At 40.9% G+C, this 13,330-nt stretch overlaps 2 protein-coding genes across 10 annotated transcripts in view; one reads left to right on the top strand and one right to left on the bottom strand.

The window, feature by feature from the left end:
- Positions 1 to 2,135, top strand: part of PIGF (phosphatidylinositol glycan anchor biosynthesis class F) — a 102,239-nt gene extending 100,104 nt beyond the window's left edge. For all 9 annotated transcript variants that reach the window (XM_029593356.1, XM_029593358.1, XM_029593357.1 and 6 more), the window contains one exon: positions 145 to 2,135. In XM_029593356.1, coding sequence (XP_029449216.1) covers positions 145 to 364 — 220 coding nt within the window. In that variant the 3' untranslated portion in view covers positions 365 to 2,135. The remainder of the gene's footprint in view (positions 1 to 144) is intronic.
- Positions 648 to 13,330, bottom strand: part of RHOQ (ras homolog family member Q) — a 62,904-nt gene continuing 50,221 nt past the window's right edge. Inside the window, exons 4-5 of the mRNA XM_029593365.1 lie at positions 2,555 to 2,650; positions 648 to 835 (exon numbers count right to left, since the gene is read on the bottom strand). Of these exons, the coding sequence (XP_029449225.1) occupies positions 680 to 835; positions 2,555 to 2,650 (252 nt within the window). The 3' untranslated portion in view covers positions 648 to 679. The remainder of the gene's footprint in view (positions 836 to 2,554; positions 2,651 to 13,330) is intronic.

The following is a 13,330-nucleotide window of genomic DNA, read 5'->3' as shown; positions in this document are numbered from 1 at the left end:
TTTTAAAAAGCATATTGGGCTTAAACACAGAATACAGCAATGCTACCTTTCGCCATTTCTGTTATATTGAAAAGTTGTGCTCATTAATGGCATAAGAAAAATGAAATGTTTTTTCCTTCTCTGTAATTTACTTTCTCCTCTCAGGTGTGGCCTATTTCCTGTTCGCTTGGAGCTACCTTTGGCTATGTGGCTGGTCTCATTATTGCACCACTATGGATATACTGGAACAGGAAGCACCTCACATACAAAAGCAAATAACTGGAGCAGAGAGAAAAGAGATGTTTCTTTGTGCAGATTCCAAGAAGGCTGTGCAGAAATGGCAACGGTCGAAGCAGACTATCCCCATCCTTGTGTGAAGTATTAACGAGTCCAGAATCTCCACCTACAGCTGCATTCCTATGCAATTACAGCCCAGCACAGCTGTAGTTTTTAAATTATGTAACCCTGAGAGACACTGCTTTCCAGTCAGAATAAAGCCTTTTGTAATCGCTGTCAGCTTCTCCATCATCCCCCACCTTCCTTCAGTTTAAATCTGATGTTCCTTCTGGAAGCGACAGGTTTCAGATGAGAGTTTAACAGTGCTTTCAAGCCACCCTCCTGTTTGCATCAGGGTTTTTCCATGTACTTCAGTTCTGGGTTGTATAATTTCACAGTAGGCTTGGCCATCACCAGCACTATCTCACGTGATCAAACAACAGTTTATACAGCTTGAGCCTATTCTTTTTTTCATTGTGTTTTTCTTTGGAGTTAAAATAGCTATAATAGCTTCATCAAAAACTGTCTTCAGTCCTTTCTGTGTTAAAGCGGAACACTCCACATAGCAGCATGCACCTATCTGTAAAAAGAAACAAAAACCACTGAAACCATAGTATATTTTCCAGAAATATATTTTAATTGCATGTCTAGTTGACCTAGACTGATGATCATCATGCATTCGATGTTGTAACTAAAAACAGCTCTCTGCATGATCCTGTGAGGTGTAAGGAAGATACTGCAGTGAGTTATGTTTGCACAGAATGAAGTTACAATTTAAAAAAAAAAAAATGCTTTTCTAACGGTGTGGTCCTGTACTTGTTCATTAAAAGGGCCATACCAAAGAAAACCACAATTCTGACAATTTAGCTAGCTATCACAAAAAGCCTAGAAAAAGAGAGATTAAAATCCATAAAAGATACTACTGTGTCAAGAAAGCTAGAAAAAAAGAGGTATATAGCAGTCTTATGCTACATGGAAAAAGTTAGTATTTTTAAATTACTACTGCAAAACTAAAGGCACTTTAGCATCTGAAGTTTTTTGTGACCTATATGTGTACCCATTCAGATGACTCTACTGGCATGATGACTTTTTTTTTTTACATGTGTTGCCCATGTAATGTATATAGTGTGGTTAAAATAAAAGGAACAAATTTACAAAATAGTGATGATCAGATAAAATTACAAGGTATATAAAGAAAGATATCAAAGAGCATTCTTGATCTCTTCTCAAGCTCTGGACTTTTATTAAAAGGTAAATTTAAGATGCTGGCTCAAAGACCCAACAGCACTGCTATGTGTTGCCACAGAGGTCACCCAAGTCAAATTGCCAGCTCCAGTTGCCTAATTCTTGGGCTAGCTGGGCCTGCTGTCTGCTGTAAAGGGGTTCACAGCTCCCATCAAGGGGAGGGGGGGCCTGGTTTTTGCTCTACAGTGACATCTACTGGCCAGTAGTGTGCAAATGCACTGAGCTCCAAAAAGGAGATGCTGTATAGCCTGAGGATCATTATTGTAATGATCAGGGTTAGGGAAGGGATTAATTATGGGGGACCCCCCCCCACACACACACACACACACACACGCACATACATACACACACAGCTTATGGTATCCAAGAGGGCTATTGGAATCAGATGCCTATGCTAAGCAACATGAAAATATCAAGCAACAACCAGAATCCACATAAATTATATTAATGGAACTGTACTGGGATAAAGATGTTTGGCTAGTTGTTTTGTTTACATATTTTTTTCTCTGTAAAGTCAGAATTTGCTATTAAATTGGAAATCAAAAGAAAACTGAGAAAAAAATTAAAATCAGTTTTCTCCTATCTAATGTTGGTTTGTATTATATGATAATAAACAGAAAGCATTCTTAAACTCAGTGTTAACCTGTTTATGGCAAGGATTATGTTATGTAGGTGTAGAAACCCAGGCAAAGTTCTAAAAACCTCATCTTGCACAGAAAGGGTTTCACTTAGTTTAATTTTTCCCATGTGTAAAATGGAGAAATAATTTTTATAAATCATATGTCAAACTGCAAATACATTTTTGTTTTAATTTTTTTTCCCTTTCTGAAGAGGATAAAAACTGAAAATAAACTAATAACTCCATTAAAGAATGGGCATTTACTACTTGTGATGGGGAACATTTGTTCCACTGTGCCCTGTAAAGCTTAATTTCAGCCGGCAAGTAATCTCTTTTCCAGTGGCCTGCTTTACTATGCCAAGTTTGTCTACCTGTGCTCTCAGAATTTGTGAAACGGTTCACCCTTAATCTTCATGCCATAAACATTCAATTTACCTCTTTTGCTAATTTCTGTCCATGCTCCATAGTCATAGGCTTCTCCTTCATGTCGTTAAGTCTTGCTAAGGTTTTTGGGTCGTCACGGAGATCAATCTGTTGACAATGACAAGAGCGTGCATTAGTAATTTTAAATTATTTATTCTTTTTTTTTTTTTTTATGGGCCATCAGTTTCCTCCTGCTCCTTTGGGCTTCCAGCTCACTCAGAATCGGCCTCCATTGTATTACGGTGCCATCGGTCTTCTTTTGTGACAGGAACCGCTTTGCTTTATTGAGAAAAAGGTAAAGAAAGAACCTGTCCCCCTTCAGTAAAGAGAATCCAAACAAGAAAAATGGGCAGTAAGATGGGTATGGGGACGGCAGGAGGGCCTTACTAGCTAGCAATAACAAACACCGAACTATAGCGAGGGAAAAGCCTCAGTCTCAAGTAGACAACATGAATTATAAAAATAGACAAATCAATAATTAAAAAAAAACCTAAAGCAACAGTTTTCTCCTGGAAAATATTATGCAGAAACCAAGAACAAGCCCCACACTCTTGAATCGGTCTAATTACAAATATATCGGTTATAGTTTAAATCTTCAACTTCAATTATTCAGCTCTGGTCCAGGTCTTGCCAGGCCCAAATTTAGTCGTGGGCAAATTTTCATAGATGCCACCACTGCTGCTATTCCATGCTCCTCTTCTTGCAACATTAACTTTACTGGGAGGGCCTGTGAGCTGCTGCTGGCAGATCCTGTGGTGCCCTGCCCTGTGTTTCTATGGTAACATGAAGCCTGTGCCGGAGGAGGCAGAGCACCGCAGGCCCTGCACGAAGGTGAAGGTGCAGAAATTCTGAAGGGGAAACCAAGTGGACCGTGCGTGTGCGTGTACTTGTACGTACTCTAATCCTCAAATTATTTCTAGGAGGAGCCTTCTCCTCCCATTACTTATGGGCATTCAAATTTGAAATCCAACCCTTGTTTTTAATTCTTTCCCACTCTATATTTTTGGTTCCCATAATTTTGCTCCTATATAAATGATCTTTTTTGTGTCCTGAAATTGCAGAATTTCACAAAACGTAACTCCAAGATTAATAAAATTTAAGCACTCCTTGTGTTTCAAAAACCAATATTGAAAAAAATCAAATCCGGGGAGGAAAAAGACCTCAATGAAAACAAGATAATCACCACCATCAATCACTTATGATTCAGTATGAAAAAAAAATCATTTTGCAAAAATCTGCTACATCAGGAACACATTTAAAAGAACATTTCTTGCTGTAAAAAACAAAAAGATGGTGACTATGTCTGTGGCAAGAAAGACATACAGCTCAATGAAAAACATAGTCACAACTTCACAGATATCTGAACTGTTTACTTAAAGTTTGGTACTTTTATTTAATCTTTAATGACCATATCTGTGTCCATTAAGGAGCGGACTGGGTGGGAACTTTCCTATCCCTAACCCTACCCTTCCTACCACTTCCCCTCTCCTCCCCGACCCCTAACCTAACCTCAACTATCCCTAATTTTTTTATTTTAATACTTACTGCTCTGGGAGCAGAAGTAATTTCCACGTGCCAGCCAGCTGCCGGCGCTCGCTTCCCTGTGACAACAGCTAATGGCGCTGCCCTAGCCCACTCCCCTCCCCCTCGCAGCCCATGCCCCTGGCCCACCCCGCCCTTTTGCAGGGCCCGACACTTCGGTGCGTTTCGGGGATTATGCGCATGGCCGGGCCCATTGTAAAATGTGCGCAGTGCATGCAAGGCCTGGCCAAGTGCATAACTCCTGTTTTTTATGCACGTGGCCCTCGGGCACACATTTGTGCTCATGTCTGCCGATGCCCAGGGGTGCAACCATTTTATAACTTGCGTGCATGTTATAATAGAGCCTGGCCTCACACACATATATACCCAATTTTAAGTGGGCATTTGCGTGCAAATCCTGCTTCTACCACATAAATCGGGATTTTTAAAATGGCACACACCAATGACATTCCCAGTTTACCAGTTCGTCAAACTGTTTGCCCAATTAACAGGTCCTCCTGAGTTTGAAAGCCTGCACTCCCTGTAGTTACCCCAGACCCTTTAAACCCCTCAGAAATGATTCAAGCCTTTTATTTAACTTACACGTCATCGACAGCAAAAGTAAAGTTATGCGGCAGGAGCTGGGTGTGCTCTAGGGCACATAAGTATTTACGTGCATATCTCTTGGGCAGGCCCTGAAACGCCCATACCCTGCCCTTTTTTGGAAACCATGGATATGCGCATGCCGCCGAATTTTACGCACGCATATGGGCACTTTTTAAAATACAGTAGGTGTGAATAACCCCGTCTTCGTACACCCCCTAATTGATACGCAAGCCAGGCTTTTAAAATTCACCTTAATGGTTGCCAGTTCCTCAGCGTGTTAAATTCAAACGATTATCCATCATCTGTAAGTGCTTGCATAAAACTCCTTTTGTTCCTGTAAAGAGTCTCAGGTCTGCAACCACAAGATGTTCGTAAGATCCCACCTACATCACAGGCCAGATGGGCCACTTGAAGTTTCATAAACTGTTGAAAGCCTGGTTGTTTACAGAAGCTTTTAGAGATGGATTTTCAAAACCATGAGGGATACTGTTAAGGTTTGGTAGCTGTTGCGATAAGTATTTGCAGAAGTGTGTGGGTAGTGGGATTGTAAGAAAATCTTTAAGAAGGCAGGGTGAGATTTACTACTATATGATTTGTTCACTGGATAAGTGATGCTCTTGGGGACTGTATTAATTAAGAGGAGATTTCTTTATGTGTTAAGGCAGTGGCTCCCAAGCCTGTCCTGGAGGACCACCAGCCAGTTAGGTTTTCAGGAAGATGCATGAGGTGAATTTGCATGCACTGCCTCCATAGCATGCAGAATTAATCTCATGAAGTTTCATAGTGGATTTCCTAAAAACCTGACTGGCTGGCTTGGGAGCCTCTGTGGAGGAAAGTTTTATTGTAATTTGGATTGGGACTTCTTTTTGTATTAGACTTTTGGATGAATTAGGGAGTGGGTTAAACTGATAGTTACTGTACACCGCTTAGAGATTTCTATATTAGGTGATATGTTGAACTGAATAAATAATGGACCACTAGTGGAACTTCTGTTGTTTTTTATACAAATGTGATGTTCAGCAATACATGTCTTTGTTTTTCCTATGGATATATGGATACAGTACAACATATACAGCATACATTGTTGCATATAGTAAAATGGTGTAGGATGTAACAGTTGTGTGTCTCTGGATTCACTATTTCCCTTATTGAAATGCTAACTGAACAAACTAAACAATGTCTCCATTTGTAATGTCTCCACAGGATCTTCCATCTGCGGTAGGAGATAGACACTCAGCCATCAGTAAAAATGTAGAACACATAATGGCCTTAACATTATATTTCAGATTTACTGTATATGCCACCTTCCTCCAATAAAGACCCAAAGCAGTTTACAACTATCAGCAGTAACAGTCCAAAATACATCAAATAAACAACAGCATATATCAAGATTATAAACAAAACAATGATCCCCCCCCCCCCACACACACACACCTCACATCGAGCAAAAGCAACTAAACCCACATTCTGATCCCATTCATTCAATTTGATACACCGCCTAATATAGAAATCTCTAAGCGGTGTAAAATAATCTATCTAAACTTTAACCCACACCCTAATTCATCCCAACAGTCTACTTAATACAAAAATAAGTCCTAATCCACTCAAAAAATACTCTTCTATGCCTCCCAGACACTTCTAGTTTACCTGTTGTTAAGGTTAATGCCACCAAGGACACAGGCCTTAAAGCCTTGTATATCTGGAAATAAATATTGCGCAATTTTTGTAGACATATGTATGACAAGTGATGATGCATGTTACTGTGAAATTGTTATAATTTGTTAAACTGGTTCCCACTTTTCCCAGGAGCAGTCACATTTGAAAGACAAGTGCACAGTACATCATATATCAGTATCATCTAGTTGGTTCATTTATAGCATGTTGATATCATTTGAGATGCTGGTGCTAATGTAGTCACTCAAGTTCCATTAAGTTTGAGGTAACTTGTGACTCCATTACATGCATGGCTGCTCGTAAGGACTTCAAGCTGGGCTCCAGTTAATTGTGTATTATGTTACCTCTATTTTTATACAGCTCTGACTGTATAGAGTATGATACAGGCTCTGAAATAACCGGGCTCTGAATACAGGTGGAGAGGGGGGGGGAGGGGTAGCTTGTGGCATTTTATGCTCTGCTGCAGTTCCTCAATACTAAACCACCAACTGGTCACAGCTTCCCAAAGCGGTGCTAGTGACCCCCACAGCCAGTTGAATTTTTAGGATATATACCCAATGAAAATGCATAAAGTAAATTTAGAGACAGGAGAGACCCCCCTTGTATGTAAATGTATCTCGTGCACATTCATTGGGGATATGCTGAAAAGCGGAAAGGTTGCAAGATTACCAGGACAGCCTTGGGAAGCCCTAAACTGCGACCTTTTAAACTGCGCCCCCAGAGAAATTACCACCACCACAGCAACATCTCAATTGGCTTTCCATTCAGGTGGAAGAATGTTGCATATCATTTCAAAAGTATGATCCTCTTTTGTCTGAGAATTATAATGTTTCCTCTTCCAATAAACCGTTTTTTCACCCTTCCTGCTGCTCTGTGTTTGTCAGATATTTAATAATATTTTTTTTCTAGATTACGAGGAGGGGACTTTTCAGATATGGGGTTTAATATTATAAAATGTTTGTTGAAACTAAAGGCAGATCAAAATTCCATTTCTAGAAAAAGCTCATTCTGAGCTCACTGGCAGAAGCTGCAGAGGAAGCAGAGTGTGTAGGCTATTCAGAATCGCCTCTTATCTAGATTGCATGAGGCAAGATCTTTGCTAGCTCCGAAACTGACGCCAACTCATTTTGCACGTGGTAAAGCAACTTTATGTGACTCTCAGAAAAACATACAGCTGACACGTCTCTTTAATTTGTAAAACACTGGAGCTCCGAGAGTGGTCTGCCTCACCTGAAGGCAGAGGAAGCACTGGAAGCCATGAGTCCTAGAGAGCTTGGCTAATTGGGATGCAGGACATTTCACATATAGCTATATAATAATTTATATTAACTGCCTTTGTCCATATTAATATTAGAAAGCCAGCATAAAATTCCACCGTTGCCAATGTCCTGTTTTATATGTTTTATAACAGACAGTAAGGTAATTTGCACATGGTTAGACTGTTAACCAATGGCAGAACAGCTTTCAGAATGCTTGATGACTTCACAGTGTACAATGCCCCTACCTGAGATTTCAACTTAAGTTTTAAAATGACTGCACGGGTTATCCATTGAATAGTGAATCAAATGCAGAGTTGCCACTTTGGCGCACAAGCTCTTTTCAGACACTTTGGTTCCTTGGATTCACTCGATTTTACACATCTGCTTTCCCACACATGCACACCAGTTGGCACTTTCCTGCTTACTTTGAAGGTCCATCTTTCCATTTGGGCCTCCTAGCTGAGGCACCATCCCAAGCATTCTCCGTGCCGCCCATCCATCTGGAACACACTACCAAACGATATGGGATAGGTTTTCAAAGCGTTACGTGCGCCGGGCCAATTTTCAAAGGCCCGGTCACGCGCCTAAGTCCTGGGGCCTCGGGGAGGGGGGCAGGGCTAGAGGCCCCCGGCACAGTGGCCATTTGCCGCTGTGCCGGGGGATCATGTGCCGGCAGGTTGCCGGCTCACAACCTGCGCGCAGAAGGTAAAATAAAGATTTGGGGAGGGGCTAGGTTAGGGGAAGGGAGGTTAGTGTAGGGAGTTGGGAAGTTCCCTCCCAGTCCGCCTCGAAATTGGAGCGGACTGGGAGGAACTGAGGAAGGCCGCGGGCATCGGTGCACGCAGGATGCACAAGTGTGCACCCTCTTGTGCGTGCCGACCCCCGATTTTATATCATGCGCGCATATCTTTGAAAATCTACTCCTATATGATCTTTGGACTGCATTGGTTCCTTTAAGAAGGCAGTGAAGACTTTTTTTCTTTTTTTTTTCCTCTCTGGCTTTTGTCAGCATCTGATTCTTTCACTCCCATTTCATGGAGTCTTTCTGTACTATTCATGCCTTATACATAGGAGCAGTTTATACTTGTTTAATTTTGGCTTGTGTTTATTGGATTGGATTGTTTTGGCCTTTGTCTGTGTTTTTATTGTTTTGAATTGTGTATGGTATCGTGATCCGCCTTGGATTTTTAGGAAGTGAACAGAATATAAGCCTTTGAAATAAATAAGTTAATTTTTATGGAATTGGCTACTCTTTGTACAGTATTATCAGTCAAAGTGATTGTGTTCAATACACAGATTTATCCTTTGATATTTTTTACCAACAAAAAAAAAAAAAGATAAGCATGAGGTACAACCCAAATTTCCCTTTTTTCATGCACTCAAGGAATGTAACTGAGTTGACATCAATTTCTTGAACCTTTCCGTGGCATCTATCTCCCATCCCAGTCCCCACTCCTCCAGGAGTCCTCTCAGTTTTCCCATCGCTTGATAAGCTTGTTCAGGCTGCCAACACAAGATGTTTTTAATTTATTTACAAAATGTATGACCTGCTTTTTTCAAAAGAAAATACTGAGTGCCAATTCCTTCTGGAATATTCAGAATGGATTTTATGGCTATGAATTAAATGAGAAGATAAGCAGTGTAGGTTATATTGTACCCTCAGGCAGCTCCACTCTAAGTAAATAAAAAAAGTCCCCTCTCCTCTACACCTTTTCCTACAGGTGGGGTTCAGACAGTATAATTTAACAGAGGTAATACATCTCCTGTATATATCCTATGTGACTCCCAGTGTCATCCAAAAGGTAGATAAGTGCTGTTTTAAGGGCAGGCTTATTTAAGCTGAGGTTGTTATAGAAACTCTGAGGTTTTTTTCGCAGTAGATTTTTGGACCATCATCCAAGTCTTTTGTTCTTACCACTCTTGATTATTGTAATTCTCTATATGTTGGCCTTCTAGGATGTCTATAAATAATAATGCCAGCTTAGACTTTTACAACTTTTGCAAAATGCAGCTGCGCATTTAGTACTTGGTAGATCTAAGAAGGATCATGCAACTCCTATGCTGAAACGTTCATTGGTTATCTGTCCACTTCAGGATAAGGTTTAAGCAGGGCCCCCATTCTCCCACGATTCCGCAGCCTTGGCAAGGGCTGCAAAATTCGGCCTTTGCCATGGATTTGGCCAAGCCTGCCCAAATTGCCATGGGACCCAAAGGACCTTCTCAAAAAAAAAAAAAATGGATTGGTGGCATTGGGACAATGCTTAGCACGTTACCCCTCTCCCACCCGCCTGTCCCAGAAACAAATCAGTGGTGGCAGTGTGAGAGATGCAACTTTCCCATCTGCGCCCCCTGGATCCCAACAGGTGGAGGAGACGGACAGCCTTGCAGCACCTCCTCCTTCTCCTCCACTGTCGTGCTTTGAACCATGTGGCGCTCGGGCCCAACATGTTTTTATGTAACCTGTCTAATATCGCAGGTCCACTAAAGACAAGGTATAAATATTTTAAATAACTAAACCTGTATGAGGTTTCTTTTATTGATGCAGCAATAGTCATTTTGGAGAGTGACTTCTAGATGTTAGTTCATTCCTCCAAGAAGATTACTTTTTTGCAGTCCTGAGCCCACTTATCCCAAAGCTGCATGGACTCTTTATTTAAGGCCCCATCAGGTTACATCATATGTCATGATACTCAGTTTAATCCCAACTACAACCAACTATTTTAATTCTTATCAGTCATGACCTTACTGGTTTAGCCCACAAGCTCTTATTTCTTTTTTGCTATGTGTCTTGTCTGTCTTGACTAGACTGTAAACTCTAAGGAGTAAGGACTGTCTATTATGTGTCTCTGTACAACGCTGGGTACATCTGGTATTCAAATCATGATGATGATAATAAGAATGTTCTAATGAGTATATTACAGTCTCCTCATTTGTGCCTGACTCCAAAATGCAGGCACAGGACATTTTGATTAGGTATCTGCCTGCAATCTGACAGAGGAAATTAGCTACTAGTCTGTGTTGTAGCATACAAATCATGGAAATCTCCTAAGTCTAATTTCCACTTGTTAATATTGTATTCAAGCTTGTATAATATTCCTGCCCATCAGATTTTACAATCTAAATGATTACTTGCTTAAGGTAATATACTGAATGTTGAATAAAAACTCTGAACTGTTGTCTTTTCACTACTTATACTATGATGCCTACAAGGAGATAAACTAAAGTAGCCAAGCGTGCTCCTAACCACAGAAGGCACAAACAAGTTATTTACATGCCCATCCAGTGATCTATTGTGTGGATTTGAACTCCTAGCCCATTAAACACTGTCAGAACTGCTAAAGGCAATGCCTGCTTCAGGCCTCACCCAGCAATAATTTCTCCCTTTCACTTTACTCCCCAGTCCCTCCATTTCTCAGGGTTCTGTCCACTTAGTTTGGGTAAGCATGTGCCCACCTTCTTTCAGGGCAACTGTACCTTTTCCCACCCTTACTAAACGGAGAGTTAGTCTAGGGGTTAGAGCAGTGGGCTGAGAAGTAGGGAAGCCAGGGTTCAAAGCTTACTGCCACTCCTTGTGACCTTAGGCAAGTCACTTCCTCCTCAGAGCCTGATTTATTAAGGCTTTTTCTCCCATTCTGTGTCTAAGGGAAAATGTTTAGTAATTTAGGCCATTAGAGTATAAGCTCCTCTGGAGCAGAGACCAACACATTGTACCTAAATGTATAGCTCATCTTGAGCTCAGATTTGGAAAAGCAAGAAATTCAAAACCTGTACCCAATCCAATCCCTCTGAAGTACATTCCTGTCTGTATTATGGCTTGGTGCTCTGTTCAATTGGAGCTCAAACCAACAGAATAAACCACCCTTCAATGCAACTCTCAGGAACTCCTTCCATTTTTCAGGGCAGTGGAACAACTCCTTGTTGCCCCTCTAGCTCCTCCCAAGGACAACTATTTTGAGTGATGACTTGCTGCTCCCTCAGTCTCCTCTCGAGGACGACTCCTTACAAACTTAAATCTAGACACCATTCTCTTATCTCTGTCTCTCCTCTCAGTATGTGAAAGACCCTCCTAAAACCACTTAAACTCTCTGTTGGCCTAGGGGTGCATTAATATGCTTAACCATGCTCTCCTACTTAGTCGTCTGGCAGAAATTGGGATAGCGAATACAGTACTGTAGTGATTTATGTCATATGTGTCTGATCTTGTACAAGAAGTATCTCTCACTACCGCCTCCTTTAGATGGCATAATGTAACAACTGGGGTTCCATAAGGGTCTGCCCTCTGCAGTTTTGTTTTAACATTTATATGGCCCCTCTGTGCAAATGTCTAGCCAGCGTGGGTGTCAATTACAAATTATATGCTGATGATATTCAGTTTTTTTGTACCCACGCTATCCTCCCGATCTGCAACTAATGACTTATTGAAAATCTATCTTTCATCCATCAGAGCCTGGCTGACTCATAATTGTCTAGTTCTTAATTTAGACGATGCTCATGATTCTAAGCAGGTTTCCACCTAGTAATGTACTGTCTTGCTTCAAATTTGAGGTTTGATATACAGGTAACATCATGCGTCTAAAATGTAGGCATTATTTTAGACCCTGACTCTCAATGCGGTCTCAGAATAATTAATTAATACCTTTTTTTTTTCTTCAAGTAGTGTAATCTTTGCACACTGAAACCTTTGCTTGCGTCTTCTGTTTTTCATTCAGTCTTGCAGGCCCTCATGCTTGCTGAGGTGGATTATTGCAACTCCTTGCTCATTGGCTTTCCTGCCAGTTTGTTGAGGGCTTTGCAAATTGTGCAGAATTCAGCCGCAAATGTTCTAATGGGCAGTAGTACTCATGACCAAATAACTCTGGTTCTCCGGTCCCTGCTCAGGTTGCCCATTGAATGGCACATTAAGTATCATGTTATGTTAATTCACAAATCATTAAATAACAGGAGGGCTTCTTGGATTAATGCACATTTGTGAATTTATGTGCCGTCTCGTGCTATTCATTTCACTAACAGAAGTCTGCTTGAAGTATCCTCATTTCACAGGGTTCATTGAGTATAGAGGCACGAGATCGAGCTTTCTCTGTTGCGGTTCCCTTGCTGTGGAACACACTCCCTAAACATCTTAGGACTATGACTTGCACCTCCATGTCTAAAAAAGCTGTAAAGGCTTTTTCTTTTTTTCAGGCAGATATTTGGAAAAGATTTTTCTGAATGGTATCTGGTGAAGGGATTCATTTTATGCAGTGGACAGGTGCTTTATATTTGCTTGGTTGTTTTTTATTTTCATAACTTTATGCAATGATATTTTCTTTTTTTTTTATTCTGGTTCTGAGGTCTCCGGCACAGATTTATTGATTACATGGTATTTGGACAGGCATTTGTCTCTTTGTGGTGCCTGGTTTTATTTATTTATTTATTTATTTTATTGTGTATGCTTTTATGTGATCTGCCGTGAACTGTAGATATGAGCAGAATACAAGTTTTCTAAAATAAGTTCCTTCCTTGTGCGAAGGGACATCACTACATTACTACAGTTCAAGCGAGGCAACGGGCATCCCAGTGACAGGAGAGAAATTCTCTTGGAAGAGGTCGGAAAGGAGAAATGTCATTTGCATGAGCTCATCCTTCCCTCACACGACTCAGAACAGACAGGGAGGAGGGAAGGGAAGGATCTGCGTGGTTTGGACTGCCCTGTTGCTTAATGTTGAGTCAGGAAGCCAGTGAATAATCA

This window comes from Rhinatrema bivittatum, chromosome 3, assembly GCF_901001135.1.
Source record: "Rhinatrema bivittatum chromosome 3, aRhiBiv1.1, whole genome shotgun sequence".
NCBI classification, from domain to species: Eukaryota; Metazoa; Chordata; class Amphibia; order Gymnophiona; family Rhinatrematidae; genus Rhinatrema; species Rhinatrema bivittatum.
The sequence above is the reverse complement of the archived record's forward strand: the minus strand, read 5'-3'. Positions and strand labels throughout refer to the sequence as shown.